Genomic DNA, 27,615 nt, shown 5'->3' with positions numbered 1-27,615 from the left:
AGCGCGACGTTAATTGGTTGAATTCCATGACGTCATCGCTCAGCGACAGCAACAAAAAAATGGCGGCGTTGGCTGGGGACCGTTGGAGAGATGAGCTCCCTGGCCACGAAATGTTCCGTAAATTGAAGGAGAGTCTTAGTTTAGAGCCTCTGGGTGCCAGCAGAAGAATAGCAAAGAACCTGACGTTCTGTCTGAATGTGGATTTGTTCATATGGGACAATGCGGAGTGCGTGTTTTATACGACCAACCTACGGCAGCTAAACTCCGAGGATGCCCTGGATACTGCAAAATATCAGGTTATCACATCGCGCAGAACCGTCGCTTGTGTTTGGTTATCCAGTTTATTAGTCAACATACTGCTTGTAATTTTTGATCCGGCAGTTAACTAGTTTGTATGAAGCGAAAACCCTATACTTCACTGACTTAAAAGAAAACGAAGATGGCTAGACAGCTTGCTACCCAAGCTTGATTATAAAATCTAGCTAACTTTATCTGATTTGTAGAGGTTTTTTTGTGTGAATGTATGCCCTGGTTTATTCGCTCGCCAGACTTTGCTATGCATCAAGCCGCCCCTGTTTGAAGTGTGTCGGGTTCTGCTCAGCCCCACGCAGCATCACGTAGCTCTTATCGGCCATCGTGGCGCCACCGTGCTGGAGCTGCCGCAGCGCTGGGGAAAGAAGTCCGAGTTCGAAGGTGGTAGCCTCAAGATAAACTGCAAGTGAGTTATGCTGTCCTCATGGTAGTTGACGCAGCCTGATAACATACTTTGATTCTTAGTTATACTTTCAGATTTTGGTATAAAGTTAACATCAGGCAAACAATGCTTCCTATACGGCATTAGTTTTACTAGTAGCACAAGAGTAAGGTCCAAGCTAAAAATGTCTTGGCTTGTCTTGTTGAGGTGTGGGCCTGTAGACTGTATCATTGAGTAGTTTAGTTGTGTTGACCCCCAAGGCAAGCATACCCTGCTTCTAACAGAGCAGTCTTCGCCTCCCTCATCAGGACCATTCCCATGGCAGAGCGCTTCTTCACAAGCTCGACCTCCATCACCCTCCGTCAGGCTGCTTGGTACCCCAGTGAGATGGAGGAGCCCCACCTGGTGCTGCTCACGTCAGACAACACCATCAGGTAAACCAAAGCTCAGCATGTGGGATTGAGTGAAGAGTGTCGCCATTCATTTTATTAAAAGTAATAGGCACTTTATCAGGAATGTTTATCATCTGTTGCCATGCCCAAACAGGCAGCCCCTCTCTGCATCATTCCCCACTGAGCCACACTACCAGTGCTGACAGGATGTTACCTGGGTGGCAGCAGTGACACTGACGCAGTAGTGACGTTTCAGTGGTTATTGTAAAATTGTTAAGCACGGCGGTGGTGTTGCAGTTCTAATATGCTTCAGTGCCACTGCTGGGTTGGTGTCCTAGCACTCAGATATCTAGCCCACAGTGGTCTGGTGGTAAGGAACTAAAAGGTGCATGAAGGGCTAGAAGATGGTTAACACAAATTCTACGTATTTAAACTGAACATCTCCAGTGTTTTTCTAATAAAGTGTTGGGTGTGATAACATAATTGTGTAGCATGTTGCTGTCGCACAGTAAATTTTGTTTTATTTTTTGCCCTTAGATTCTACAGTCTTAAGGAGCCCCAAACACCTGCTAGAGTGCTCCCAGTGTCTCAGTCAGAGGAGGACAGTCACATCCACACAAGAGGGTGAGGAATGTTAACGTTTGTCCTACAACGTTTCACTGTTTTATCAATTGGTAGGCTCTACCTATTCAGACAAGCAAACCAACCATGTGGCTATAATTTGTTTCCTATCTTATCAAAACAATACACATGTGTGAATCCAGGAATTTCAGATGCCTGTTGGATACCAGAGCAGTTACACAGTGTAATTACTAGCCATGCAAACAAAGCCACTTTACTAACCCTAAGCAATCAACTATAAACAAAGGATGGCTAGCTGTATCTGCCGTAACGGACTGTACTCACAGCACTAAGCATATGCACCGATTCCTGTACTGAATGCCATAGACAGCTTTGGCGACTAATCCAGGTGTTCCTCTCCCCTCACCCCTCAGGCGTTCGTACGCGGCCTCCCTGGGTGAGATCGCCGTGGCATTCGACTTCGGGCCACTGGCGAGCGCCCCCCATGCCCTCTCTGGGCCACGCGTGGACGACTTGCTGCTGTACCCCTTGTACATCCTTTACGAGAACGGAGAGACGTTCCTGAGCTACACCTCCCTCACGCGCACGTAAGAAATTTTGTAATAAGTCATAAGGCATAGACATCTGTTTCCCATGAAGGCTTTCAGCTATTGCGCCAGGTGTTGAGCCGGTATTGTTTGCTCTGCTGTGTGGTGCAGTAGCCCAGGGAAGCTCCTGGGACCCCTTCCTATGTACCCCCCGGCCGAGGACAACTACGGCTACGATGCCTGTGCTATCCTCTGCCTGCCCTCTGTGCCCAACATCCTGGTGATCGCCACAGAGACAGGCATGCTCTACCACTGTGTGGTGCTGGAGTCTGAGGAGGAGGAAGATGGAGGAGTGAGTAGCGACCAGGGTGAACCTCCTGCTCTGGTGCCGTCTCCCTATCTTAAAGTCTGTTCAGCTCACAGCTGGCATAGATAGGCTGTTTCCTGCAATTACGCTATATGTATGTAAGATTGTCACATCATTAAGTTATATAAATATATGTTTAGGTTAAAGTACTCTGTTCCTATGTTTCCACAGAGAGTGTTTAGAAGAGTAATTGTTTTTGTAATGTTATCTCTCTGCCTCTCTTTCTTGTCTTTTTCTTTCTCTGTCTGTGTGTGTGTGTGTGTATAGGCTGTACAGCGGTGGTCCCGGGGCTCGGATGCTGTGCCGTCGCTCTACGTCTTCGAGTGTGTGGAGCTGGAGCTCGCCCTCAAACTGCCTGCTGGAGAGGAGGAGGACCTGGCGGAGTCCGACTTCACCTGCCCAATCAGATTGCACCAAGGTGGGCCAGCCGATTCTGCACTCCTCCCTATGTCATTGTCGACACTGATGTAGCGTTCTCAGCTCCCTGACCAGTACTCATGTACCCGCTGTGCTTTTGTTTCTTCTCCCCGTTGGCCACCGTGCATTTCAGACCCTCTGTGTCAGCACAGGTACCACTGCATCCACGAAGCGGGTGTGCACAGTGTGGGCCTCACCTGGTTCAACAAGCTGCACAAGTTCCTTCTGTCAGGTCAGTGCCACCTGCTCAGTGATCAGAGACCAGCACGGGTGCTTTTAGGTGGCTATGCGCAAGACTTTAGTTGTAGTTTCAAGGTTTCTATGTCAGCAGGAGAGAGTGAACTTTGTGTGTGTGTGTGTGGGTGTGTGGGTGGGTGGGTGTGGGCGGGTCCATGCTCAGATGAAGAGGATAAGGACAGTCTTCAGGAGCTGGCAGCTGAGCAGCGATGCATAGTGGAACATATTCTCTGTACCAGACCACTCACCAGCAGGTACACACATTATACAATCTAGAAATGCAGTAATATAATAAAACATTATTATGTATTATATTATTCTTCATGTATTTTATGGTTAAAGGATATATTGCCTTTTCTCAACCTACACTTGCATCACGAACACAGACGTGCCATTGCTCTGAGCACTTTGGTTTTGTTGAGGAAGTATCTGAGATTATTTCTTGTTTTATTGTCATTAACTCTGTGTGTGTGTGTGTGTGTGTGTGTGTGTGTGTGTGTGTGTACGTGCAGTGTTCCCGCTCCGGTGCGAGGCTTCTGGGTAGTGTCTGACCTGTCTCTGGGTGCCACTATGGTCTGCATTACCAGCACCTATGAGTGCCTCCTGCTCCCTCTGCTGTACGGAATGCTAAACTACACCGCAGCCACTGAATTTCATTGTTTGGTGACACTTTCAGACTAGTAAAAGCACTACACACAGTACCAGTCAAACGTTTGGACACACCTACTCTGTTTATTTTTACTATTTTCTACATAAAAACCCAAAGAAATGAAACCTATGATGCCTTTCTGTCAGTCATGAGGACATTCTTACATATTCAGAGAGCATGTATTGTGAGGAACTAAAGTTCTGAAAGGAATTATTTGCTGAGGGTGCATCTAAAATTGTGTGCATTTTGAAAATGAATTCATATATTGGCTGACTACTTTCCCAAGTTTTATTTGTCTTTAATCAAACTAAAGCATAATCGATTAGATCAAAATACATATTACTATTAAAAACACGTTCAGTCAGGTGTGTCCAAACTTTTGACCGGTACTGTACACAAGCATTACCTGGAGACTGACTGGATATCTGAGACCTTGGTGTCAAACCATTCGCATTTATTGGTGTTTTCAAATCCTCGTTCACTTTGTAGGAGTTCCATCCGGCCCCCCTCCCCTCCCCTGTTGTGTTCGCGCGTGAGCACGGCAGAGGCCTTGGTCAGCTCCCCCCTGCGCGGCTTGGCTGATGACTCGTTTGAGCAGCATATTCGTAACATATTGGCACGAAGCTCCACCAATCCACTTGTGCTTAGGTAAGACAACAAAGGGCCGACAGGTTACATACAATCCATACAATTTTATGCTGGCTCACGTCAGACACTCCACTGGTCCTATATGCAGTTTGTACCTAAAAATGGTAGTTAATTTGTCCCAATTATGTAATTTTTACTCCAATTACTATGCTCCTTCCAGGTTTCTGAAATAAAAGTGCATTCAGTTTCTCTGTAAACATGTAGCAACAGATTAGAGATTAGACAGCTAAAATGCATGAAAACATTAGAGTTGATGCTAATCTCTAGATCAGGTTTGAATGCTGTTGCGTGTGTGTGTTTGTTTGTTTCAGGGCGGGGGATAAGGACTCCTCCTCTCCCACTCCTGAGTGTCTGCAGCTGCTGAGCAGAGCTACGCAGGTCTTCCGCGAGGAGTACATCCTCAAACTGGACCTGGCCCGCGAGGAAATCCAGAAAAGGTGTGCTCTGAAACCCCTAAGCATTCAGCACTAGCAAACTACGTTCACCTGGTGCACACTGCATGCAAGGGAAGGTTCCTGGCATGGCTGGGTTGTGCTCCGTGGGCACCATCTCGACACACACGGTTATGCTGTCCCTCTGTTTTAAAGATGCAATACGCATGATTTTAATGATGAATTTAAAACTTTTTCAGCTGCCTAGACAAATTGCAAAGGATTCTTCAACAAAAGTGCATGTGAAAACTTTTTTCCTCCCTGCATGTTGCACGCATACACCAGACTGCCTTTGTCTGACCATTAGCCAGGATGTTCTAGCACCGCCCTGTAGGTCATGTGCTAACCCCACCATACTCCTCTGCCTTTATGTTCCAGGGTCAAACTGCTCACTGGCCAGAAGACCAAGCAGCTGGAGGACCTCACGTTGTGCAGGGAGGAGAGGTAGCTACCGCACTGCCTAGCTAAAATGCCCCAGTAGGCAAATCTGTGGCATTTCACAGATCTTATGACAGCTGGTTGTGCTTTTTCACTTCCTTTTTTATTTCCAGTAAATCTTAGTCTGTTATACCCGGTCCTATAATTCCCATCGGCCATGAGTAAAACAAATGAGACATTATTAAAGTGCTGAAAGAGTATTTGTGTTTGTCACTTGACATACAGGTGGTCAGCTGGCGTACAGTAAACAAATTAAATGCAGAAATATCCCTGGTTTACTTACATTCGACAGTGGCGGCGTGGTGGCATGTTGGTTTCCCTCAGCTTGTGTTTGTTCTGAACAGGAAGAGCCTGAGGGAGGCAGCAGAGAGACTGGCTGACAAGTACGAAGACGCAAAGTATCGTCAGGAGGTCATCATGAACAGGTTCCTCTTGTCACTTTGAATAAAGTTGCCTCTTAAACTGAAAGTGCCAAAAATACCTAATTCCTCTTTTACCCTCTAGTGGGTTTCGGCAGGTCTTAATTTGTTAGAAAGCTCATGGTTCAAATGTTTGTGTTGAACGAGCACTAATTAGATTGTATCAATGCTGTGTGCACGCATGCCTGCTCGCATAGGATGAAACAGGTGCTGAGTAGCCTGCGCAGTCAGCTTCCTGTGCTGTCAGATAGCGAGAAGGACATGAGGAAAGAGCTGCAGACCATCAATGACCAGCTTCGTCACCTAGGCAATAGCATCACTCAGGTCAGTTGTGTTGGGCGCCAGAGGACCAACACGTTGCGTTTCTCTCCCTTGGTACTAACCAGCAGCTCTGAACAGACATTTATATATTGCTATTTCCAGACAATCAAGAAATAGCAGGTTCTGTCAGCTCAAACTTCTTGTGATAAATCCTGTAACGTCCAAGCCATATTTAGCAGTGTATGCAGTTAAAAGTGAATAGATTGTCATGTGCTTATTTTATAGCCTATATATTTCTGCATAGAATAGTGCATCTTGATTCAGTGCATTGCTCTGAACAATTTCTTGTTTGGAACTGCTGGGCAGATATGACTTTTTTTTTCATTATCAGATGGTTTAAGACATGTTCTTTCATTGCAAATCAGCATATGAATGTGGACCCAATAGCCCTTGCAATGGTCCCCAGTAATCAGCTGACCTTTTTATGTTGGTGAACTACATTAACAGGTGAACATGAAGAAAGACTACCAGAAGAGGCAGATGGATAAAGGCTCTTCTCTGGGTCGTGGCACCATCACACTGAACGCCCACCAGAAGAAATGCATTCAGAGCGTCTTGAAGGAACAGTGAGTGGTCCTGCACAAACCTGGGGCTGTTCCTATACTCTTGGCATGCTTCTGTCAGCTCCTGACCAGTTATATTCCAAAGGCTAATACTGGCAGTTGTGTAGAAGGTGGCCTTCTGAGCACAAAACTCTGCTGATGGGTATTGTAGTGTCATAGTTCAGGTCAGTGTTTCCTTCTAGCAGGTAACGTGTTGTGTTTTCTAACAGGGGTGAACACATCGCTGATATGATGAAGCAGATCAAGGACATCAAGAACCATTTTAGTTTCTGAAGAGCAAGCCGCTGACTACGCTTGCCCAATCTCATTAACCATTACAAACACAAGCGATGAAGGCCATGTGACCCCATATTGCCAAATATTCTTTTAGAATGGCTAGGGTATGCTATCGACAAATAATACACGTCCTACAATACAATGTCCTATTTTGAACAGTCAAGGATATGGTTGTGGTTGAGCCTGAGAGACAAGTTGACATTTTGTATAAAGTAGTATAAGCAAGCTTTTATATGCTGTGTGTGCAAGCATCTCTTTGGAGAATAAAATGTTTTGTATATTTGAGGGCATTTGATCATTTGTCAAAGATTGTGGTCTGCTGTTGTAGCACATTAACTCTTGAAGGTATCAGCACAGTCAGTAGTTATATTTTAGGGTTTTTAGAAGACTACCAAGGACATAAAAGCCATTTTACCTTAGAGCTGTAAAGAATACTGCTATAGTGGGAGTAGGGAGTCATTTCTGAGTAAGTCAATGAGATGCCACCTGGAGTCCAAAGGTAAACCTTCCTAACCAGGCTGAGAGGATGGGGGGTGATTGAGGCAGGAAGCAGCCACATGGTTCAGCATACTGACATATCTGACGGTAAGACTGCTGACTGTAGTGTTGACTTTGCACTAACACTGGGCTTGTGGTTTTCAGCCTCCACATGTGCAAGTTTAACGTACCTTTTATTTATATTCAGATGCTGGCTTTTCTTTGCCTTTATTGAGTCTTGTTAAGCCACAATTTAATCATGTGACTCAAGACACCAGTTCTGCTTTAAGTACTACATTTTTCAGCTGTTCTAGTAAGAGGTCGCCACAGCGGACCATTTGTCTCCGTCTTGACCTGTTCTGGACATCCTCCTGTCACCCTAATCCGCTTTCATGTCCTCCTCACTGCATCCATAAACCTCTGTTCTTCCTCTCTTCCTTTTCCATGACGGCTACATCAACACCCTTCTCCCGAACTCTCATCCCACCTCTCTACCTGCCCAAACCAACTCACTCTCGCCCCCCTAATTTTGACTCCAAAAACACCCTACCTGTGCGTTCTCTCCAATAAACTGGTTCCTAATCTTCTCCAACTTTCACTCCCATTGAGAATCACAGCACCTTCTACCTCTCTCCTCTTTTTTGGTCAGTGCTATTGACTCCAAGCCCTACATCATAGCTGGCCTCACTACTGTCTTTCCCTTTCACTGTCAGGTGCCCTTCTATCACAAATCACTCCTGCAACTCTACAGCATCCACCCCACCCTGCCTGCACTCTCATCTATCACATTCTCCGTTAGTTTATACACTGGACCCCAATGATTTCACCTTGTCCACTTTCATTACCTCGACTTGTTGCAACTTAACCTTTCCATCACCATCCCCCTCATGCACACACGTACTCCTTTTAACTCCTGCTAACTTTCACTGTCCTTCTCTCTACTGCTTACCTCTAACTCTCTAGGCTCTCTTCAGCCTGCTCTTTACTCTTGCTACAAATCGTCATGTGTGAGCATCATAGTCCATGCAGATGCCTGTCCATGACCATTGCAAACAGTTCTGCTTTAAGTACAATTTGGTTTATTAGATATATATACAGAGATATGTACACAATACAGTATATAAATTTCCACGGGCTTCTAAAGTTGGAACACAGCATGCAAACTTAACAACTGTTAGTGCCATATATAACTAAGATTCTCCATAAAGCCACTGGAGATGGGATACAAATTATACTGCCTTGGGGGGGAATTACTTTTTAACTATCCTGTTCCAATGTTATGTAGCTTAGAGTTCAATCAACACCTAGCAGTTTGGTTTTAAAAGTATTTTTAAAATGTAGTCTACATGTTTGAATGTTATGAATGCCAGGGTGCCACAAACAGCGACTTAGTAATAAAACCACAGCTGTGGCAAGTAGCATCCAACAAGACAAACCTGTTGATATTCAGCAGACAATGAGGTTGCACCTTACCAGCCATAATCCATCTCTAAGACACAAGCAGCAACTTTAAATTTAAACAAACATTCATGACTGACTCCATCCTCCTCAGGGTTAAAGTTCACATGCAGCCCACACATACCCACTTCACATCTCTGTGTTGTATCAGCTACCAGTTGACAAACTCTTCAGTGTTTTTGTCTAAATCAAGTTCATATGCATGGGACAGATGAATTCAAATGTGACTGGCTTTCAACAAGTCATAATTTCTGAGAACTATTCAAATTCCAGACAATGTCTGGTTATATGTGTTGCCAGATAAACTTTTATGTCCAACTTTGGATGGTTGTCACATGCACGTCTGGGACACATACAAGTGTGTTTTGAGTGCAAATGCATTTCCAGTAAGTATCAGTAGCACTATATAAAAAAAAAAGTTTCCCACAAACTTTCCAGATAGGAACAATTATTACTATGCAGTCTGGCCATGTTTAGCAGGGTAAAAAAAAAACTAAACAAAACAAAACAAAAAAAAAAAACCACATGCCATTTCATCTACTGTGAACTGTAACAAAAACAAAAGTACATTTGTATGAGTCCTATTCTAAGATAACTGAGATGTCAATAAAATGACCCCGTACAACCTCTGTATTAAGAGTTGGAGAAGCAACCAGATGATACTTTGAACACAAGACAAACATGTGTTGCCATGTCAATTTTCATAAAATCCTTTCAACTCTGCACCCTCCCGCTCACCATTTATTTATTTGCTACTCACATATGTTGCCCTTAATAATTCAGGCAAAAATGTCACTTTGGTTCCGAAGGTCTTGTGTGCAATTTTAACTCATCCTGGCTGCATATGGATGACCTCTTTTCTTAATCTTTATTATGGTGAACACGCAGCATTTAACTCAAAGGGCCTTGCAGTGTTCTGGACAGTGGACATGAAGGCAGCTAGCTAGCGTAGTCTTGTTCCGCATGCAGCAAGCTTAAAGCTGACGTGGGCTGCAGAGCGATGGCTTCGACTATGTCAAATGTTTTAACATGATTTTTACATAGCTCCACAGCAAAAGGAAAAATAGAGTGTTAAACTGTAAATATCATCAGACCACCACACCAACTAAAAAACAAACAAACAAACAAATACTGGCAAAAAAGAAGACATTTTGACATAACATGCATTTGCTAGCAGTAGAGAGAAGTCGGTCAGCTGAAATAATACAAAAGGATCACCACAGCTTGAGGTGAGATTGTGTGGAGGTCCTCCATTCATGTGAACTTTAGCTCGGCAAAGGAATGGGTGTGGGTTTAACAACTACCCACTGGGGGTTGCGACAACACTGAAATGAATGACGGACCCAAAGCAAACAAAGGAACCTGGTTAGGAGAACGTAGGGGGGTATACACGCACGCACGCACGCACACACGCACACACACACTCGAATTAACTTAACTTGATGCAATATACATATATATTCTGTATACATGGTATGTACAAATATGATAAAGTAGATCGGTCTCCTTCATATGCGTCTGTTGCCTGCCTTGAGGCTCAGCAGATGGAGTGGAATTAATGAACCATAAGGGTGGGGAAATGATGAATAATGGGCAAGGTGGAAGAAGAAAAGAGAGAAAGAGGGAATATAAAGCGCAAGAGAACATGTGGCTCTCCAAGTAACATGAACAGTCCACGGACCCAATAAATCCAAAGTTTAAATGATCGGACTGGGAAACCAATGAAACTGAAGGGAGGTCTTTTAAAAGGCTATCGGAGCTCCACAGTGGACATTTGCTTGCTGACCTGGCTTGCACCCAAACCTCTTAGGTTCCCCTTTTAAAGTCATGCCACAGACATGACAGTGATGGTGTTCTCCGGGACTTGCGGTCTGAGGTCATGGTGTCTTGTTAGTTTCATCTCTGCTTTTTGGGGGCAAAGATTGAGTGTTTAAAAACCTCTGGCCACCCAGCAACCCCCTTGTGTGTCCAGCAGAGTTGGAAGAGACGTGATGAGTTGGGGAAGGCAGGTACAACCATGTTTGTGCACAAGTGAGAGAGGGGATGATTGTGAGGGAGGGAGGGAGGCAGGGAGAGCGCGAGCATCATGTCTCCGGAAGCTGGCTGATGTCCGTCAGGTTGGTGTCGTTGAGGATGGCGCGGATCCGCTCTAAAGAGTCTGCCTGCCGGATCCGCTCCAACTGCACCTGAGAGGAAAAAAGTTATTTTAAGCACTTTCTTCACTGAAACATCCAAGTCTTGATCCCAGGCCTTAAAACTAGCATGTTTCATGTTGGGTTAACCTAGAGAAAGATGTTCACCTGCTAGTGTGCAAGGTGCATGCTTACCTGCAGAGTCTGCGACAGCTTGACAAAGTCTCTCTGGACCTGCTCACTGACGTCCAACTCCGTCTGAAGCCGCTGTGCTTTATCCTTCTCATCGAATACCTGATTCTCCAGAGTGCTCTGTGACAGCAAGTGCACATGGCCAGTTAATATCCATAGTTTCTTACCATTGGACAGAAGTCTTATAGGTAAGAAAGCTGATTTGTGCAAATAAGCTCTTTAGTGTTCACTATACCCTTACTGATTACAAATGGTATATTCATTCAAAAAAAACTACAACTACACCTGGCGCAGATTGTGAATTGATATCAGTTGTGAAATGATACAACACCAACTGGTCTCACTCCTTCATCCAGTTTTTTCGTTAAAGGAGTAATTTAGCATTCACTTCTGAAAACAGTCACTTTGTCTAGCACGATGACATTTTATGAGCCAATCCACATTCTTGTTATGGTCGTACCTTGCTGGACAGGGCTTCTTTGAGCTGTTCCTCCAGGCTGGTCTTCAGGCCCTGTAGGCTTTCTACTGCCTGGCTCTTCTCAGACAGGCTGCTCTCCAGCTGTTCAGAACAGCAGAGGATCAGCCAAATTCAAACAGGAAAGAGCTACAACCAAGTCATCATTCAGGACAGTTACAATCAAGTCATTTGGCTGTTTCATGCCATTGAGCAGTTAGAGAGAGAGAATTCCTTACCTGTTCTTTTTCACTCTTCACTCGTTCTAGCTCCATCTTCAGGCTGGAAAAAGATGCTGGAAGGGGAGTCAGAACACATAATCAGACATCCTACGCACCCAAACAGCAAACACCCTGTTGGGCTTATAAATTTGGAACTGCCTTTGGGTGCCATTAATACTGAAGACTGAAGGTACAGCTCCTTCCTCATCTTCGAACACTAAATTATATTAAATATTAGTGCTGGCTTGACATTAATGTGTCCCAAGAATAAGGTACACGCCGATAGTGGCGGTATGCAATTTAACAGTGAAATGGAACTTGTATCACAGCCTTATCTACTGCTACAGGTGCAATGATGACAAGTATGGCTGAGGTTTTCAGAGATGTTAAACAAGTGATTCAATCAGCTAGGCTGTTGCACACAGAGAACATGCTATGCAAAGGAAACCAAACCAACAAACAAAAACAGAAAACGCTAGGAAAACGAAACACAGCCAAACATCTACTCATAGATTATCTAATGAGCTCTAAATGGACACAACAATCAACACATACAAGTGGCTACCAAGTACGGCGTGCTCATGTGCCGTTAATATTATGCTGTTACACTGATTACAGATAAGGGTTAAAATGGCATTAGTACGGCCAGTGGAGACAGACAGCCTACAGACAGACATGTACTACAGTCTAGTGAATCATACCTTCCAGGATATCTGAACACAAGTCACCAACAGAGGGAGAGGGAAAGGGGGGGAAAAAAAGATTTGAATCACAGCAACAGAGGAAGCAAGTCCTCATTTTATCATTAAGAAAGACTTTAGTTTACAGCCATCTCAGTAAAACACATTTGCCGGCAGCAGAATATAAACCTTGAGGAATTTTGAAAGTCTATGGAATCTCAACCTCAGTGCCAATGCAAACACTGCCTCTTGCTCTGAGAGCGCTGGCTGGATTTTGAAGTGTCTTGCATTCCTCGTCAGTTGCATTAGAGCCTTTTTTTGTCAGCTTTGAGGTCTTTTGCCTGTTTCTGGAGGTGTCCTAGTCAGTCTAGGTTTTTCTGTTCTAGTTTCCAACTGCTCTGAACCAGTTAGGAGTTATTTTGAGTTGGAGGTCTCTAGCCCAAAAAGGCAGAGAGGACACACCTATCTCCTCTTTGCAGCCTTCGATCTCCAGCTGGAGTGTGTCCTCCAAGTTCTCTTTGAGGCATTGCTCTGCCTGGATTTGCTCCTTGAGGAACAAGATCTCTGCTTTGAGCTTCTCCTCCAGGTGCTCTGCAGCTGTGCGCACCGAAACTATATCCTCCCGATACTGGAGCACCAATGACTCTAGTTCCTAGAGAAGTGAGAAGTCAAGAAACAGCATGGCGAGGTAAACTGGCAGAAAAAAACAAATTGCCCTCTAAGGGGAACATAGTACTTTTAAACATAGACACCCAAGAGATGTACTCCAACATGCATACATACATACACACAATTTATATATTTATATATATATATATATATATATATATATATATATATATATATATATATATATATATATATATATGTGTGTGTGTGTGTGTGTGTGTGTGTGTGTGTGTGTGTGTGTGTGTGTGTGTGTGTGTGTGTGTGTGTGTGTGTGTGTGAATATGATTACATTAAATGATATATAATGTACTCGGACATATAGATAACAAGAACATTTTCCAGATGTGAGTATGCATTTGTTCTAAAAATATTAAGTAGTAACTTGCTCTGTTTTTGCTCTGTCAAACAAGAAAAGAAGAAACAAAGCCATTCAGCCACCAGCTTGGCAGTCAAGCTGTTCCTTTGAGAGCCATCCCTGGCAGGTGTCCTGCAGTACCTGGATGTCGGTGGGCATGTGGAAGTCCTCCTGCTGCTGTAGGCTGAGGTGCAGCCTGTGTCTGCCCTGCAGGCTGTCATTGTCTCTCTGAAGTCTGCTCAGCTCCTCCGCCACCTGTTCCCTGGACTGCAGCAACACTGCCTGGAAAAAGGGTTTGAAATGAAAGTAACATTTAAGGGGGGGACGTCATTCTGCTGAGACGTTCAACCTTTGTCCCGAGGAGTCCTCAATGCGGGAAAGACGCACATCGCTGCTGTGCTGCTGCGGCTCCTCGGTTAACTTTGTACAGACTGAAAATGTCATACCCAGTGATGTTATCTACAATTTTCCTCTGCAGCCTAGCTCACTAGCTGGGAGAGCTTCTGCAAGGATTTATGCAAGTTTGTAGCATATAAACTACGGTCTTCAAGTCTCTTTGGAAATAAAATTCCAGATTTCTGTAAGGTTTTCCTTTAAAAGTGTGGATGATTTGTACACCTATGGAGAGCAGTACTACTCAAGTCGTTGATCCGTGAGCCACTAAAATAATTATGTAAGTAGCTGCATTCACCCTGGATTCTTGACACAGCCCAAGTTACTTTTTATGGTTACACAACAGATTATAACCAGATGCAAGTTGAGCAATTCAGTAACACATACTGCTGTGTCCAAATCTGAAAGCAAACAAGCATCCACGGTGTTGACTCACTGCAGGTCAGATGAGTTATATTATACCGCAATTCAAAATGCATCTCAGCTCACAAATGAGCTTTAAACCACTATATACTACATCATGTCAACATAAACACTTAAACCAAAGCTGAGAAGTGAAACACCATTTTTTGTGGCTGCATTGAGGAATAATCCAACCATACCATCTGTTCCTGGGTATTCCTCTTGGCCTGGCTGAAGGCTTGCTGCAGGGAGCTCAGCATGGACTCCGCGTTCTGTGCCTTCTGCATCAGGGCCGAGACCTGTGAGACGCAAGCGAGACAAATCAGTCTGACTAAGGCAGTGCCACTTCTGCTGCACTTGTGTGCACATGCATCAAGTGATCTGGTCGATGCAGCAGATGGGCTACGTGGTGGAATGCTGTGCCCTAATTATGCACGCCTCCCTCTCTCTGCAGCCCATGAAATGCTCCCTCCTGTCTGCTGTTGGTTCTACCTTGGTGGCCGTTTCCTCATTGGCCTGCTTCACGGAGTCCTCCAGCTCCTGCTTCTCAGCCATGGTCCTCTCCAGCTGGTCATTGGCCTGTCGTAGCATGGCCTGCAGTTTCTTTACCTGTGGGGGACAAGGACAACATCCTCGAGGCATGTCCAGGATGGACAGCTGGGGGCAGACCAGATTTATGCCTGCCGGCACCTCCGCTGCCTGCGGTTTTCCCTTTAAGTGCGCATGCAGACGGTCCGTAGCAAGTAGGTAAAAGCTTTCAGTCGCGCTGCTGGATCTGCAGGCTGAGGCAGGAAACGCAGCAACACGCACTCACCTGGTCACGCGTCTCTGCCTCCTGACCCTGGATGACCTGCAATTGCTTCTCATAGTTGGAGCACATGTCGCACCGGCGGCCTAACTTCCTTCCTGCATTCTTCAGCTAATCACCAAAACCGTGACACACAGACACACACACACACACACACACACACAAACACACAGACAGAAAGCCTGTCACTTGAAAATCAAAGAATGCTCAAATATGCTTTGTTCAATTCCACCTCATCCCTGTCTAAAATTGATGACGAATATTGCCTGAACAATTGATGTGGGTGTTATTAGTACATCTCAAGTAGAGTCTGCAAAATGTCATTGCAAGTTTGAAGCAAGTCAGTCTGATTGGTTATGTGCAAATGAAGCTGGCAATAAAAACCACCCCTTCATGTCTGCTTACTTTCTGGAAGAAAAAGACTCACTTATATGACCTGACCTAAGCATAATTTAAATAAAAGTTTTAAATAACTTAATCTTATATATTAACTAAATATTATTGTAGTTCTATGACAATGCTGCAGACATGAAGGAAAGTTTTTGAGATGTGAACGAGCCCCTCTTCCCACCTCCTGCTGTAACAGGTTCCACTCCGTCTCGCTTACGAGCCGGTAGCCAGCAGGGGGTAGGTACGTTGAGTCCGGACACTGCGAAATGCTGGAGAGCAGGGAGGCCGTCTCCTCTTGCTCTGGGGTCATGGCCTTGATGGCCTTCTCCTGGTCCTTGGTGAGCAGGAAGTGGCCCGGTGCCGGCTGCAGCGTGGCCACCTCGTCAGCCCCGACCAGCGGGCCAAAGTCAGACTCGTCCAGGTTGCTGGCTGACTTAGCCTTCTGGTTATGGCCGCCAAGGCCCTGGGGCTGCAGGCTGCCCATCGCGGCCGGGCCCAAGCTATCTGTGGACTGCGCCCGCCGGAGGCTGTCCCTGCATGGCTCAGCCGAGTCCGGCCCGCACGAGGCCTCCTCATCCAGGGAGTGCATGGAGCTGTGGATGCTGTAGTCTTGGTGTGACTGAGGGGGTTTGGGAAACAAAAAGGACGCAGGCTTTAGAAGAGGTGAGGATAATAAACGGCAGCGAGGCGGTTAGAGTGATGTAACGTGGCTTGGTACCTCCTCTATTGAGAGGCCGAGCAAAGAGTCCTCCGCCTGCTCCACCCCATCGCCCTCGCTGACCTCCTTGGCCTGACTCAAACGCTCCTTCTCGTCCTCCTCCTGGAGAATCACATTAAACTTCAACATATATACATTCATCATGCACTTCACCTTTGCTTTCAACAACACCTACTATTCTGTTTATCTCCCAGCTCTAAACGTAAGCGCAATCTTTGGAGTTCTTAGGATGGAAAAATTGGACATTGATTGAACAGAATATGTTCTGCAGTTTGCGCTTTTTAAACATCTACCTGTCCATAGCAAAGCTCCGGGGCAGCTTGCTCCGTCACAGGCACAAACACATTATTAGGTCATTATTAGCATATCTATACTGCAGGCCCTTTCAATTTCTATTTCACAGACATAATATTCTATTTCACACATTCCTCCTTAGGGGACTTCCGCTCAAAATCAGGCTTGGTAATGAATCAAAATGAATTGATCAATCAATGCTACAAGGAGTACTCCAACCCAACCACTAATTTTCCAATTTGTACTAAGCCGTTACATGTATGCCATTTAGCAGACACTTATCCAGAGCAACTTGTAAATAAACCCCAAGCAGGCTACACTTTTAAGGTCCCAGCCCCAGCCCCAGCCCCAGGTGAGGGATGGGCTACCTGGTCCCTCCGTTTCATCTCCTCGACCTGGCGCAGCTGCTCAGAGGACAGCACGCTCTCCAAACGCTGCATGTCCCGCATGAGCAGCCGCTGCGACTCCAGGAATTGGTCGTTGGCGCGCTGCCACGTGTGCTTCAGCTGGGTGTGCTGCTGCCTCTCCAGCTCCAGCATATGGCACACTGCATAGAGAGGTGCGGGTCAGACTACCCATGGGAGTAACTGCCCACACATGGGGAGATTTGACCTGAGGACCGACTAGTATGCAGCATGGTCGTGCAGCGCTTGGTATCCAGCTGGCTGCCTGACTTAAAGTACAGGAAGGTGCAGACATTCTACATGCTGAAATGTTTGGACTATGTATTAGGGAACTTGCAGACCTAGAATGGGACGTTTTAGTGTCTTGCACTGTGAAGTCAGTATTTAGTTCCATCGCAGTTCATGTTTCAACAGTGGTGCAAGTGTGCAGTGCCATCAGAAAAAATGCTAACGACTCTGATCACGTGTCAGAAGGTTGCGCAGCTGCTGGGCTTGACCTGTGTGACTGACTCGATTGTTCAACAGCCAGTTATGGAAAAAATGGCCAAGTTATAAAATACCTGTACCTGTTCCCTCAATTACACTGACATGAGACAGAGATGTGGCAATAAACTGGCAGACTCACACTGTAACCCCTTATGGGACCTTTAAGGGACCAGGGACATGACACTCACATGACCTGATTCAACATATACAATAAGCAAACACACAATGACCCCCCCCCCCCCCCAGGCAGTTTAAAAGAAGATGCAATGGTAACACTTACCAATAAGTGTTAATATATAATAATATAATTAAAATGATATCAAATGTAATAATTTTAATTAAGCATATACATGTTAATTTATGTTTATCCATGTAATTATCAATTTTACCCCATTTTGGGATTACAGTGGTTCTTTTATACTTCAATATGTTTGTGCTTTTTAGACCAGAAATTGCCCTTTGGGGACTAATAAAGTTGTTCTGTGTTATATTGTTTAATAGTCTAATTCCGAACCTTCATGGAGTTCTTTTCTGAGTTTCTCTGCATCTTCCTGGAGAACAGACTTCTGGGTATTGAGAACAGCCACGTACATCTCCAGATCAGTTCGGCATGACTTCTCGGCCTCGAGAACATGGTTGAGCTCTTTCACCTATGATGTACAAACACTCCAATCATTACACATTTACAGGAAAAAAAAAAACCCAGTACAAAAATAAAAAAATACTTTCAGCCCAGCTGCACGTTAGACACAAAAATGGATTGTTTTGCATAAGTGTTAACTTGAACGAACGCCCCAAAAAGAACCACAAAAAACATTAGTGATGTAGTTACAAGTTTTCAGGAACCAGAGTTCAAGCCAAATGTGACGGGCAGGCAGTTTCAAAGATAGACAAAAAGTATACGCATATGCACTAACCTTTGCGGCCTCCAGCTCCTTGACGCGGCCTTCTGAGTTAGTCAGCTTGGCCTTCAGGGCGGCAATCTCATGCTCCATCGGCATCACCACGGAGCGCAGCTTCTCTGCGTCCTCCTGGGCCTGAGGAGGACAGGAAAGAGCATTGGGAAGAGGTTTGCACCCGGTAGCTCCTCACCTAAGGTCTTAGTGCTCAGAGAAGAGCTGACTATGATTTGAGAGTTCCTAAAATTCAGTGCTTTTAATGGGAGGAAAAAAGACTAAGCTTTATACTAGAAACAGGAAATCTAGCTCAAAAGTTATAAAAATGGAACAATCATAGGGCAGTCTGGGGTTTGCTGAGAACTGACAACATGCCCAACAGATCAGATCCAGTAGTGCCCTGCAGCACTGCACAGCTGTCTGAAGGCAACTGCTATGGTAAAAGCCCTGGGAAAATGACCTTCTTCATCTCGTTCTCCAGGTTCTCCTCCACCTGGCCCTCGGACAGGCGCCGCCGCAGTTCGGCCAGCTCTCTCTCTGCACCCTCCCGGTACTGAGCCCACTGGACATGTTCCTGCTCCATCCGCTGGTGGAACTGCACCTCGTATTCCCGCACCGTGTCTGAACACACCCATAACAAAGTGTTACAACAACTGGACACAGACTGTGACACCTAGATTTAGGAGATAAATGAGGAATGCGCATTGATGTAACTGAGGTTATCACAAGGCTTCAAGCTTTAATATGCAGCTCAGGTAAGTGGTGAGCTAACTTTAGCCACTAGCTCTGGATTTTTACCAATTTCCAGTCAGAGCTCAAATCTGCACCTGAAAAACAGGCTTTGGTAGCTTTGAAGTACCTACAGACCATTCACACGAAGGTCACTTTGGCACATAAGGCATCCAAATCGGTTCCAATCACTACTCTGAAAACACCTCAGACATAACTGTGGGAAACAAAGGGCTGAAAACAGTCCAAGCACAACACCAAGAACCAACAGTAGGGAAACAATGTAACAGCTGGGAATTTCAGTGCTGGCCTACCTTTCATAATGGCCTGTAAGGAGGCCACTTCCTCCTGCCACTGCTGCCTGACCTGGTCGATGGCCTCCTGTTTAGTGCTCTCCGAAACAGTCGCCACGGCCTTGATGTTCTCATTCTCGGCCCTGGCCTCGGCCAGCTGGTCCTGTACATGCCTCAGCTCTACCTGGACACTTTCCAGAGATACGGCCTGGCGCTTCAGCTCCTCTGGAGGGAAGGCAAAGGTGGGAGTGGGCGGGGCTCAGGGCTATCAGTGTCTGACCATTACAGATAGCGTGATATTGATTCTGTTTGTGTGCGAGTTTAATGTTTAACTCAAATATCTCAGAAGCTGTTAGAAGAAGCAAATGTGTTTTCCTTTCATGATGTATGGAAGAATGGTTTCCTTGGAGCACGTCAATCTGTTTCTTAGTAGTAAATATGACAGCAGTGTTTCAGCAAAGCTAGTCAAAATGTTAAATACCCAAAATGTGACTTCTCCCAACCAGTCAATTAGAGTTAACCAAAACATCACTTCTCATGTACACATAACTCCCCCACAAACCCCATGGCACAATAGCAGTGACAGCACTGACAAAGCTCCGTAACAGACAGGTTCACACAGTCACCTTCTTTGGACAGGTAGAGCTCCTTGAACTTTGCCCGTTTCTGGTTGAACTCCGTCTCCAGCTGCTGCTTGAGCTTCAGGAAGTCAGCGCGTTCCTGCGCCAGAGCCTCCACTCGCTGCTGGAGAAGCCCTGCTAGAGCAGCACACCATTGTTAAAAGCAGGGGCCTTCAACTCTGGGCCTCGAACCCCAGTTCTGCTTTTGGATTTTGTACACACTGGTAGTTGATCGAACAGTAAACTGTTTAATTAAAATGATCTGTCATTTTGTTCTTGCACCTAGGGAGGGAGGGAGGGAGGAATAAATCTGTAGTACCTGAATACTGAGGGGCTGTGATTTGATATGATTTATGCCATTAATAAACTACCAGTGATTATAAAATCCAGGAATGGATTTAGGAGTGAGGTCCTGAGGAGTGAGGTCTGATCTCTAGTTTAAAGGAATCACTGCCCAGAAAGCACTAATTGTAACACTGAATGAATGAGTTATCACAGTCCATGACCTTTCTTTTTACCTTTACATTTGTTTTTAAGATGTTATTTATTTTTGGGAGCACTGTTACTTCAAGAAAGGACTCGATCATCAAGCTCAATCCTACACAAGCCCTTCACTCTACACCTGTTTAATATTTCTTTTGGTGGAAGGAAGCAAAATGTTGATTTTTTTGTTGTTGTTGAAGTGGGTGTCCTCTCAGCATCATTCTAGCATGATTGGATGTGTAGTGCAAGACTTCCAAAACATGACAATAAAAACATGTTAAAGGCTGGACAGAAATTTATAGAATTCAATACCACTGTTTGTTCTGAGTTTACTATAGTGTGAAACTGACAAAAATAATCATGACCAGATGTTTTTTAAATGTTACTTCTTTTGAGCTACTTGAGAACATAGCACATAGTATGTAATATACAGAATACCACAAATCTATTATATAGCTTCTATTTATAGTGACCAGCCATATTTTTCTTGTAGCCCTTGCTGTTTTCAATACAACATTAATTAACCTGATTAATGAGTGGAAAAAACAGAAACCCCTATTGCTTTCACTTAAACAAAGAAGGCTGCTCTCGGAAAGGCAGCCATTAAAAATCAAGTCTCTAAGAAACTGTAAACTATTACAAGCCTTCTCGACAAAGCACTGAAAGAGTACACCAAAAAAATACCTGTGCTTCTCTATATAGTATCATACGAAAAGTGTGGCAGAGCAGTGACCATGTAGCATACATGCAGAAAATATGAATGAGGGCCAAAAATAATGGATTACATCAGGGGTATCTTTAACTTGCTAAACCGCGCTAACAGCGGAAAGCAATGTACATAGAGGATATAAAAGCATTCATAATATAAAAAGCAAGTATAAGAGCAGCAGCATACATGGGTATGTATGTGTTGCACTACTATGAAAGATTCTTTGATCAGGATGGAACAAAAGAACCATACACTGCCTCTGCGCAGATATAATATCAAAGAGTGCATGACATTAATTTCGTCCATTACTAAATAGATTACTGCGTTTTAACTATTAACCTATCAATGTGGTCCCATTAATGCTTGCAACAGTTCATATTGATCCAGCGCTAAAGGCAAAGTTTTGAACATATGCACGCTATATTGGCAGCGCATGACAGCGATAGGATCAGACACACGACACATGCCCGTAGATCCCAGAAGCTGGGACTAAATTTGATTAAAATCACCTAATGTTAGAAAGGGTCACCGACCTCTATGGCAGTCCAAACAGACAGGTAGGTTAGCTAGCAAACTGACCCGTGTGTTATTGTTATCAATGGAAAACAGAATTCAGTCAATATATAGTACGGTTTGCGGAATACTGACGGTTCTCCAGGAATTAACTTGCAATTCAGCCTTTACCTACCGTATTATATACTACAGTTTTGCAGACTTACCAGTGGTCAACGGGTGTAAGGTAGAAAACAGCTTTACAGAACATTTGTGAAGTGAACTGACCCGTCCTGCTGGCTTAGTCAAACTAAGCCCTTTATCAGTAATCACACTGACCCACTGCGATGACACTTTGCCCAGAAAACAATACTGCAAAACCCATCTGTCATGAAACTAATCCTGTCAAAGTTCAACGGCAACGATGACAGCTAACGTCTCTGCTGCAAAGCTGCATTAGCTTGCTAGCTACTGTTTCGATACAGAACTGATCACTGATGGTGTAACTGGGTGCTGCATCATGTCATGTTGCTAATTACAGACACGAGTGTTCGTATTTAACAAGATAACCTAATAATATTTGTCCGGGAAAATAAACATATTCGCTAGGATACAAAAGTCGTAAAACTGTCCCTTTTCAAACGGGTTTGAACGCGACGGATCTGTCCTCGAGCTGAAGAGCTCGCGGCCAGCGCATCACCTTGTACTTGCTCTCGCGCCGAGCCCGTGGACGCGCAGGCCACGGGCCTACAATGAGTTGGCCGAGACCCCCCCCCCCCCCCCCAAAAAAAAAAAAAAACACCGCAACGCTGAACGACCCTTACCGTCATGTTGAGGCGGCCGGGCGGATTCCGAGGCCTCTTCGGCCATCGTTTACCGGAGCGCACTTTTAATCGCCGGTTATGTGAAATAAAGCTAGGAGTGCCAAACAAAATAAGCTACCATGGAGTAGGCAACGTCATTGTAGAAACAACGTGCACCGCGCATGTGCAATTCTAATGGGAGGAGATGTATTATGTTTCTGATACAGATCCACAAACACAATGTGATAAGAAAACGTTGCTCTTTACTGTTTGTAAATCACTGAATGTACAATGTTACTCTATGAAGAGAGAGTAAATTCTTTTGAAATAAGTTTTTCGGTACTCAAAACAGACTACTTTTAGCACAGAACACTTCGAACTAAAACCATAGGCTGGCCTTGTCTTGAGCCTTCATTTGGTTGTGCACCCATAAAACTGAAAACTACTACAGTGTTAATTTCAGGAAACTGTAATTAGCATTTTTCCTGATCAAGAGGAAAATAAAAACTGTTACTAAAAATTGTTACAGTGTACAATATCATAAAACCAACAAAAGAATATAAATTGTGTAGGCTGAAAACTCTTGTCTAATCATACTGAGGCTTTGTAATGCAGAAGTAAAAGTACCCAGAAAAATATTTGTCTTAACAGTCCTTCTGGTTTCACTCCAGAGAATGCTAATTTTCTTTTTTTACATTCACGCACTTGTGTGCCTGAGCACTGGGAATTTCAGTAGAATGATACAAGACTCGTAGCATGTGAGTAGGCCACAGGGTGCCAGAGAACATCCAGGAAGCGCTTCAGAGAACTTCAGCTTGATGGTATTTTTGGAGTGGCTTCACTGTCTCAGTCATTTATATGACGGTGAAGAATTGTGGTGTGAGCACAGGATAAAGGTAATTGCAAACACTTTATTTTGAACAGACAGAATGCTCTAAGAAATGCATTATATGTAGTCTTCTTATCGGTCTACTTGTTTTTTTTAAAAAAAGTAATATTGTATTCTTCTGGTGTCCTCTTATTCTGAGTAACCAGTCAAAACCATTTAGACTGAAATCTAACACGGAAGCATTTGTATACTTATGAGGTTTTTCAATTTCATTGTTTTTATTTAACCTTAAAAAGGATTATCAAAACCTTAAAACCCCATAAAGCTGTAAAGCTCTGTAATGTTCATCTTTCTGAATAGTCATTTGATAATACTCCTATGACAGCCAAGATCGCCTTACAAGTGTAAGTTATTGATGAGTTTTTTCAAATTGTTACTTGATTGAATTGTCAGTTTATATTGTAGTTGCATTATTTACACAAACTAAAGGTCAGTATTTATTTCATTTTATAGTAGCAATATTTTTTTATTACTATTGCACACAAATGTATGCTTTCACTATGATTATTGTTAGATTTATTTTTATTCCATAGTCTAGATTATCATTTGTTTGAACGAAACATTTTGAAATTTTGAGCTCTTCCTTAAAAGTCTCCTTTTTAAGTTAAGCCACTTGATTTGTGAGTGTGTGAAGAAATAGCCATGCAATAAATATCGATTAAATACAGAAAAGTAACCATATGTAGTCTGACCACACCTTGTAAAAACACTTATATGGTCTCTTTTTCTCTATCTCTAACCAACCAAGCAAATAAATAACAACAACAAAAATCTGTATTGAAAAGACTGCAGTGCTGTGTGTTGAGAATAAATTGGTATGAAGCTCTCCATTTTTGTAGATATAGACCCTTGTAGTAGTTAATCTGGAGCCTTTGAGAACAGAGAACTATTTTGAGAAATGCTCACAATGATCTATCTCCTCCCAGGAAATATAGCTCACCATGCAAAATAAACCACAGCAAAGCTTGTGTTTTCTGGCCAGCTGCTGAAAAAGAAGAACTAACAAAAGCAAAGTGTGCTTACTGTAATTCCTTCATGCCACTATATATATATAAAGACATTTTATAACAAGCATTTTTTTAATTTAAAGCATACTCTGAAAACCATTTTTTTGTTTTTGTTTGTTTTTCTTATGACCAGGATGTCATCCTTTCAGAAATTCCTCCTGCTGGTAATAGCAGGTGTTATCATAACAACTTCAATAACAGTTGCTGTGTTCATATTCATCAACTTTTGTATCAAGAAGAAAGGTAATTGTCATCTGACAGTGCTATATATTCTGTACTAAATTTTCATAAAAACACTGTGTACAGAAACATAAAGGATATCATACTGCATACAGCCAGTTGTGAGGTGTAATACACCTGTTGTGGACTTGCATTTGTTTGATGACTGACGGAATATCCTGTCTCTGTTTAGATCATATGTCAATTAACTGTTTTCAGGGAAAACCTTTTGAGGCCTGAATTTTTGTGTTATTATATTTAGTCCCATATATGTCCCGAGACAGCACCACAGGAAACAGGTTTATTTGTTTGATAAGGATGAAAAGTTTACTTCCTCTAGAGCTAATTTTTCTAATCATGAATGACACAGAGTTTAAATGTATGGAATAATGTTCAAGATCTTTCTGTCTATACAAATGCAAATTTGCAAATGCAAATCTATTTATTGAATGAAATGAGTCTTAAATGAAATGAATGAAATGAGTGGGGCAACTAATCTGTTTTACTCAGATGTCAATCATCTAACAACAGTATTTCAACCCACAACTGGTCAAACACTAAGTGGGCGGACTATTGTGTGCATCTGCAGTGTAGTTGCCCCTAATATTTTGTACACATTAGATTCACCATTGTTTTGGAAATCATTGGCTGTGTTTACTACAACACTTAAACTCATTCTAACCCAGAGAATCAATGAAAAAATGCTCAAGAATTAATTAATAAATAATGTGTGGGCAGTATCAGATTACCTTTGTTAATAACCACTTTAGGGGGAGCCTGATAATGAAGATTTGTAATGCAGACAGACCCATTTGAGGCCTGACCTGAATATACCATATAATTGATTTTTCCCCTTTCAGCAGCAAAGTTCAAGATAAGATCAGAATCGAATAGTTACACAAACAGAAGCAACATACAGTAAGTCTACACATAACTTGAAGCTGCATGTCTTCCTGTTGATACAAGACTTTTACAGCATGCCTCCCACTTTTAAAAGCTGATGGAGGTCCACCAAACTACTACTTCTTCACAGGAGCACACTCAAGTCCCCAGAGGCAAAAGCACCACCACTTCCTTCCAGAGATCAGTTCCTCTCTGAGGACTCAGGTGAACGTGAGATTTAATATTAACATCTGATTTCCTCACTGAAACTCTTTGGGCTTTAATACTGATGATGCCGATGAAGCAAGAATTGTGACTTTTTTTATTTGCTTTCTCTTATTTGAAGTGTCATTTATTCTCCTGGTTCAAATTTTCCAGATTCCCATAATTATGAAGATATGGACACCTTGCCAGATTGCCTGAAGGTGGAAGAAGAAACTAAATGTCTTCAGCAAACACCTAATTTCCACTCTCCCAACACATGGAAAAACAGCCAAGACGAAATAAGTACTTCAGAAGACTATGACGACATTGATAAACCTGACCACGGAGGTGAGGAGAAATGGCAAAGTGCTGTAAAATGGGCTACAGGCTCAAGAACTGTTTACAGTTCATAATATAAAGCTTTGTTTCAATAGTTTTCAACTATCCTGATTCTAAAATTATGCCATTGTCTCACCACACTGGCTCAAGAGTGTTGCTAATAATATAGAGCTTTGTTATTTTAATTTCTTGAAATTTCAGCTAGGAATGCTGGAATCATTTAAGCACTTTTGATAACTTTTCAATTATACTTTATATAATAAAATTATATAATCTTATGGCTATATATATATATATATATATATATATATATATATATATATATATATATATATATATATATACACAAACCAGCCATAAAACAAATAATAAATATAATAGTAATATAATGTAATATAAATAAATATTTAAATGATTGCACATTCATTCATTTCTCTAGCATTTAAGAGTCATGAGGACTTGACGTCCCTACCCGACTACGTGGACCTTGAGGATGACACACCTGTGTTTCCCCTGCAATCACTTCCCCTCGCTGACAATGCCAAGTGTGAAGACAGCCAAAGTGCTTCAGACAGCTACGACGACATAGATCAATTGGAAAGTGCCGGTGAGGACTATGACGAAGTGGGATGAAAGAGAAGTGTCCCTGCACTTTCATAAAGAAAACCTTGAATAATTGAGAATACTAAAAACTATCAAACTTTTTAAAAAAGTCTTGCACAGAACTCTGACTTCCATCTTACCACTCAGTTTTAAGAGAGCTTTACCATCTAGTCTTGATTATTATGAATAATATTCTGCTGACAGCTTTGGTAGAAGATATTTATACTGCTTTTGCTATGGCTGTTGTACAGTCCTCTTGACACTTTTTAGGCTGTTATCCAGTGAGCTCACTCCTGTTGCTTAAATACAACTTCAGATTGGTGTTTTACTGCTATAAATCACATCGTTTGAATGGGCAGTGTACATACTAAGGCCATTAAATATGAAATGCCCTAGTATGACACATTATTTAAAATTACACTGAAAAGTCTGAAAGTGACTGAAAAAACATCAGCACAAAACATTGGTTTGATTTTTGTTCTGTATACATGAAGAGAAACAACTTATGTTGAATATGGAAAGTAGTCATTTTACTCTAGTACTGCCAGAATAAAATGCCTGCCAGGATGCAACTAGAAAGGCTTGGTCTAGTTACTAAATTCCTCCTTGCATGGGAGGATCATTCAGACAGCATCTCCACAATCTCGCATGTCAAGGTGACCAGTTCCAGATGTCATTATGGAACTTGTGAACATGATTTGCCAAGACTAAAACAATACTCTGTCCTGTAGAAAATCACACCCTATAACCACTCATGCAATGTATTACTACCAAATGATCAGAAATTATGTTTTTAAACTAAATGTGAAAAACAAACAAACAAACAAACAAAAAAACCCCCCCACCGAACTACCTAGTGGTAATCATCACATCTTATAGCTGTTTGGACTTGCAGTAGTGTTCATTAGCGTCCTTTCTGAACAACTTGTACTTGCAGGAACGATATATTTTAA

At 43.0% G+C, this 27,615-nt stretch overlaps 3 protein-coding genes and 1 long non-coding RNA gene across 8 annotated transcripts; 2 read left to right on the top strand and 2 right to left on the bottom strand.

Moving 5' to 3' along the window:
- The first annotated feature begins 37 nt into the window (after positions 1–37).
- nup88 (nucleoporin 88) lies at positions 38–7,251 on the top strand. The gene is made up of 17 exons (XM_035526764.1): positions 38–296; positions 549–718; positions 1,003–1,128; positions 1,624–1,710; positions 2,082–2,255; positions 2,367–2,547; positions 2,830–2,980; positions 3,113–3,211; positions 3,380–3,470; positions 3,729–3,833; positions 4,355–4,513; positions 4,825–4,950; positions 5,323–5,388; positions 5,727–5,807; positions 5,999–6,125; positions 6,570–6,688; positions 6,895–7,251. Exons 1-17 carry the CDS (start codon positions 60–62, stop codon positions 6,956–6,958), a joined length of 2,163 nt encoding a protein of 720 aa, XP_035382657.1. The 5' UTR covers positions 38–59; the 3' UTR covers positions 6,959–7,251.
- LOC113581003 lies at positions 4,432–5,702 on the bottom strand. Its single transcript, XR_003411023.1, has 4 exons — positions 5,666–5,702; positions 4,999–5,089; positions 4,609–4,677; positions 4,432–4,508 (listed from the first exon to the last, which is right to left on the bottom strand). It is a non-coding gene; the product is annotated as an uncharacterized LOC113581003 (long non-coding RNA).
- A 1,246-nt stretch (positions 7,252–8,497) lies between the features above and the next one.
- On the bottom strand, positions 8,498–22,681 carry rabep1 (rabaptin, RAB GTPase binding effector protein 1). 4 transcript variants are annotated; one of them, XM_027015875.2, is made up of 19 exons: positions 22,541–22,681; positions 20,039–20,170; positions 19,434–19,637; positions 18,851–19,011; positions 18,412–18,531; positions 18,009–18,144; positions 16,973–17,151; positions 16,311–16,412; positions 15,774–16,211; positions 15,209–15,313; positions 14,887–15,003; positions 14,595–14,693; positions 13,741–13,881; positions 13,038–13,227; positions 12,597–12,608; positions 11,914–11,969; positions 11,681–11,779; positions 11,224–11,340; positions 8,498–11,082 (listed from the first exon to the last, which is right to left on the bottom strand). In XM_027015875.2, the coding sequence occupies exons 1-19, from the start codon at positions 22,584–22,586 to the stop codon at positions 10,981–10,983; spliced, it is 2,556 nt and encodes an 851-aa protein (XP_026871676.2). In that variant the 5' UTR covers positions 22,587–22,681; the 3' UTR covers positions 8,498–10,980. The 4 variants fall into 4 exon arrangements, with proteins under 4 accessions (XP_026871676.2, XP_026871678.2, XP_026871677.2 ...); XM_027015876.2 differs by having other exon boundaries at positions 10,981–11,082; positions 20,039–20,167; XM_027015877.2 differs by lacking the exon at positions 12,597–12,608.
- Positions 22,682–23,228: 547 nt separating this feature from the next.
- LOC113581021 lies at positions 23,229–27,234 on the top strand. 2 transcript variants are annotated; one of them, XM_027015900.2, is made up of 8 exons: positions 23,229–23,415; positions 23,709–23,752; positions 24,335–24,421; positions 24,549–24,658; positions 25,498–25,552; positions 25,668–25,741; positions 25,895–26,068; positions 26,499–27,234. In XM_027015900.2, exons 1-8 carry the CDS (start codon positions 23,338–23,340, stop codon positions 26,690–26,692), a joined length of 816 nt encoding a protein of 271 aa, XP_026871701.2. In that variant the 5' UTR covers positions 23,229–23,337; the 3' UTR covers positions 26,693–27,234. The 2 variants fall into 2 exon arrangements, with proteins under 2 accessions (XP_026871701.2, XP_026871700.2); XM_027015899.2 differs by having other exon boundaries at positions 23,230–23,415; positions 25,495–25,552.
- Positions 27,235–27,615: the final 381 nt, after the last annotated feature.

This window comes from Electrophorus electricus, chromosome 6, assembly GCF_013358815.1.
Source record: "Electrophorus electricus isolate fEleEle1 chromosome 6, fEleEle1.pri, whole genome shotgun sequence".
In the NCBI taxonomy this organism is placed as follows: Eukaryota; Metazoa; Chordata; class Actinopteri; order Gymnotiformes; family Gymnotidae; genus Electrophorus; species Electrophorus electricus.
The sequence above is the reverse complement of the archived record's forward strand: the minus strand, read 5'-3'. Positions and strand labels throughout refer to the sequence as shown.

What these genes read in the sequence shown, in the direction of transcription:
- nup88 (XM_035526764.1), top strand. Translation starts at nt 60, where the DNA reads ATGGCGGCGTTGGCTGGGGACCGTTGGAGAGATGAGCTCCCTGGCCAC. An exon ending in ACCAGACCACTCACCAGCAG is followed by an intron (nt 3,471 to 3,728) that starts GTACACACATTA and finishes GTGTACGTGCAG; the next exon opens with TGTTCCCGCTCCGGTGCGAG. An exon ending in CGCGAGGAAATCCAGAAAAG is followed by an intron (nt 4,951 to 5,322) that starts GTGTGCTCTGAA and finishes TTTATGTTCCAG; the next exon opens with GGTCAAACTGCTCACTGGCC.
- rabep1 (XM_027015875.2), bottom strand. Translation starts at nt 22,586, where the DNA reads ATGGCCGAAGAGGCCTCGGAATCCGCCCGGCCGCCTCAACATGACG. An exon ending in CAGAAAAGAACTCCATGAAG is followed by an intron (nt 17,152 to 18,008) that starts GTTCGGAATTAG and finishes CTCTCTATGCAG; the next exon opens with TGTGCCATATGCTGGAGCTG. An exon ending in AGGCAGAGACGCGTGACCAG is followed by an intron (nt 15,004 to 15,208) that starts GTGAGTGCGTGT and finishes TGTCCCCCACAG; the next exon opens with GTAAAGAAACTGCAGGCCAT.
- LOC113581021 (XM_027015899.2), top strand. Translation starts at nt 23,338, where the DNA reads ATGGTATTTTTGGAGTGGCTTCACTGTCTCAGTCATTTATATGACGGT. An exon ending in ACAAACAGAAGCAACATACA is followed by an intron (nt 25,553 to 25,667) that starts GTAAGTCTACAC and finishes ACTTCTTCACAG; the next exon opens with GAGCACACTCAAGTCCCCAG. An exon ending in TGATAAACCTGACCACGGAG is followed by an intron (nt 26,069 to 26,498) that starts GTGAGGAGAAAT and finishes TCATTTCTCTAG; the next exon opens with CATTTAAGAGTCATGAGGAC.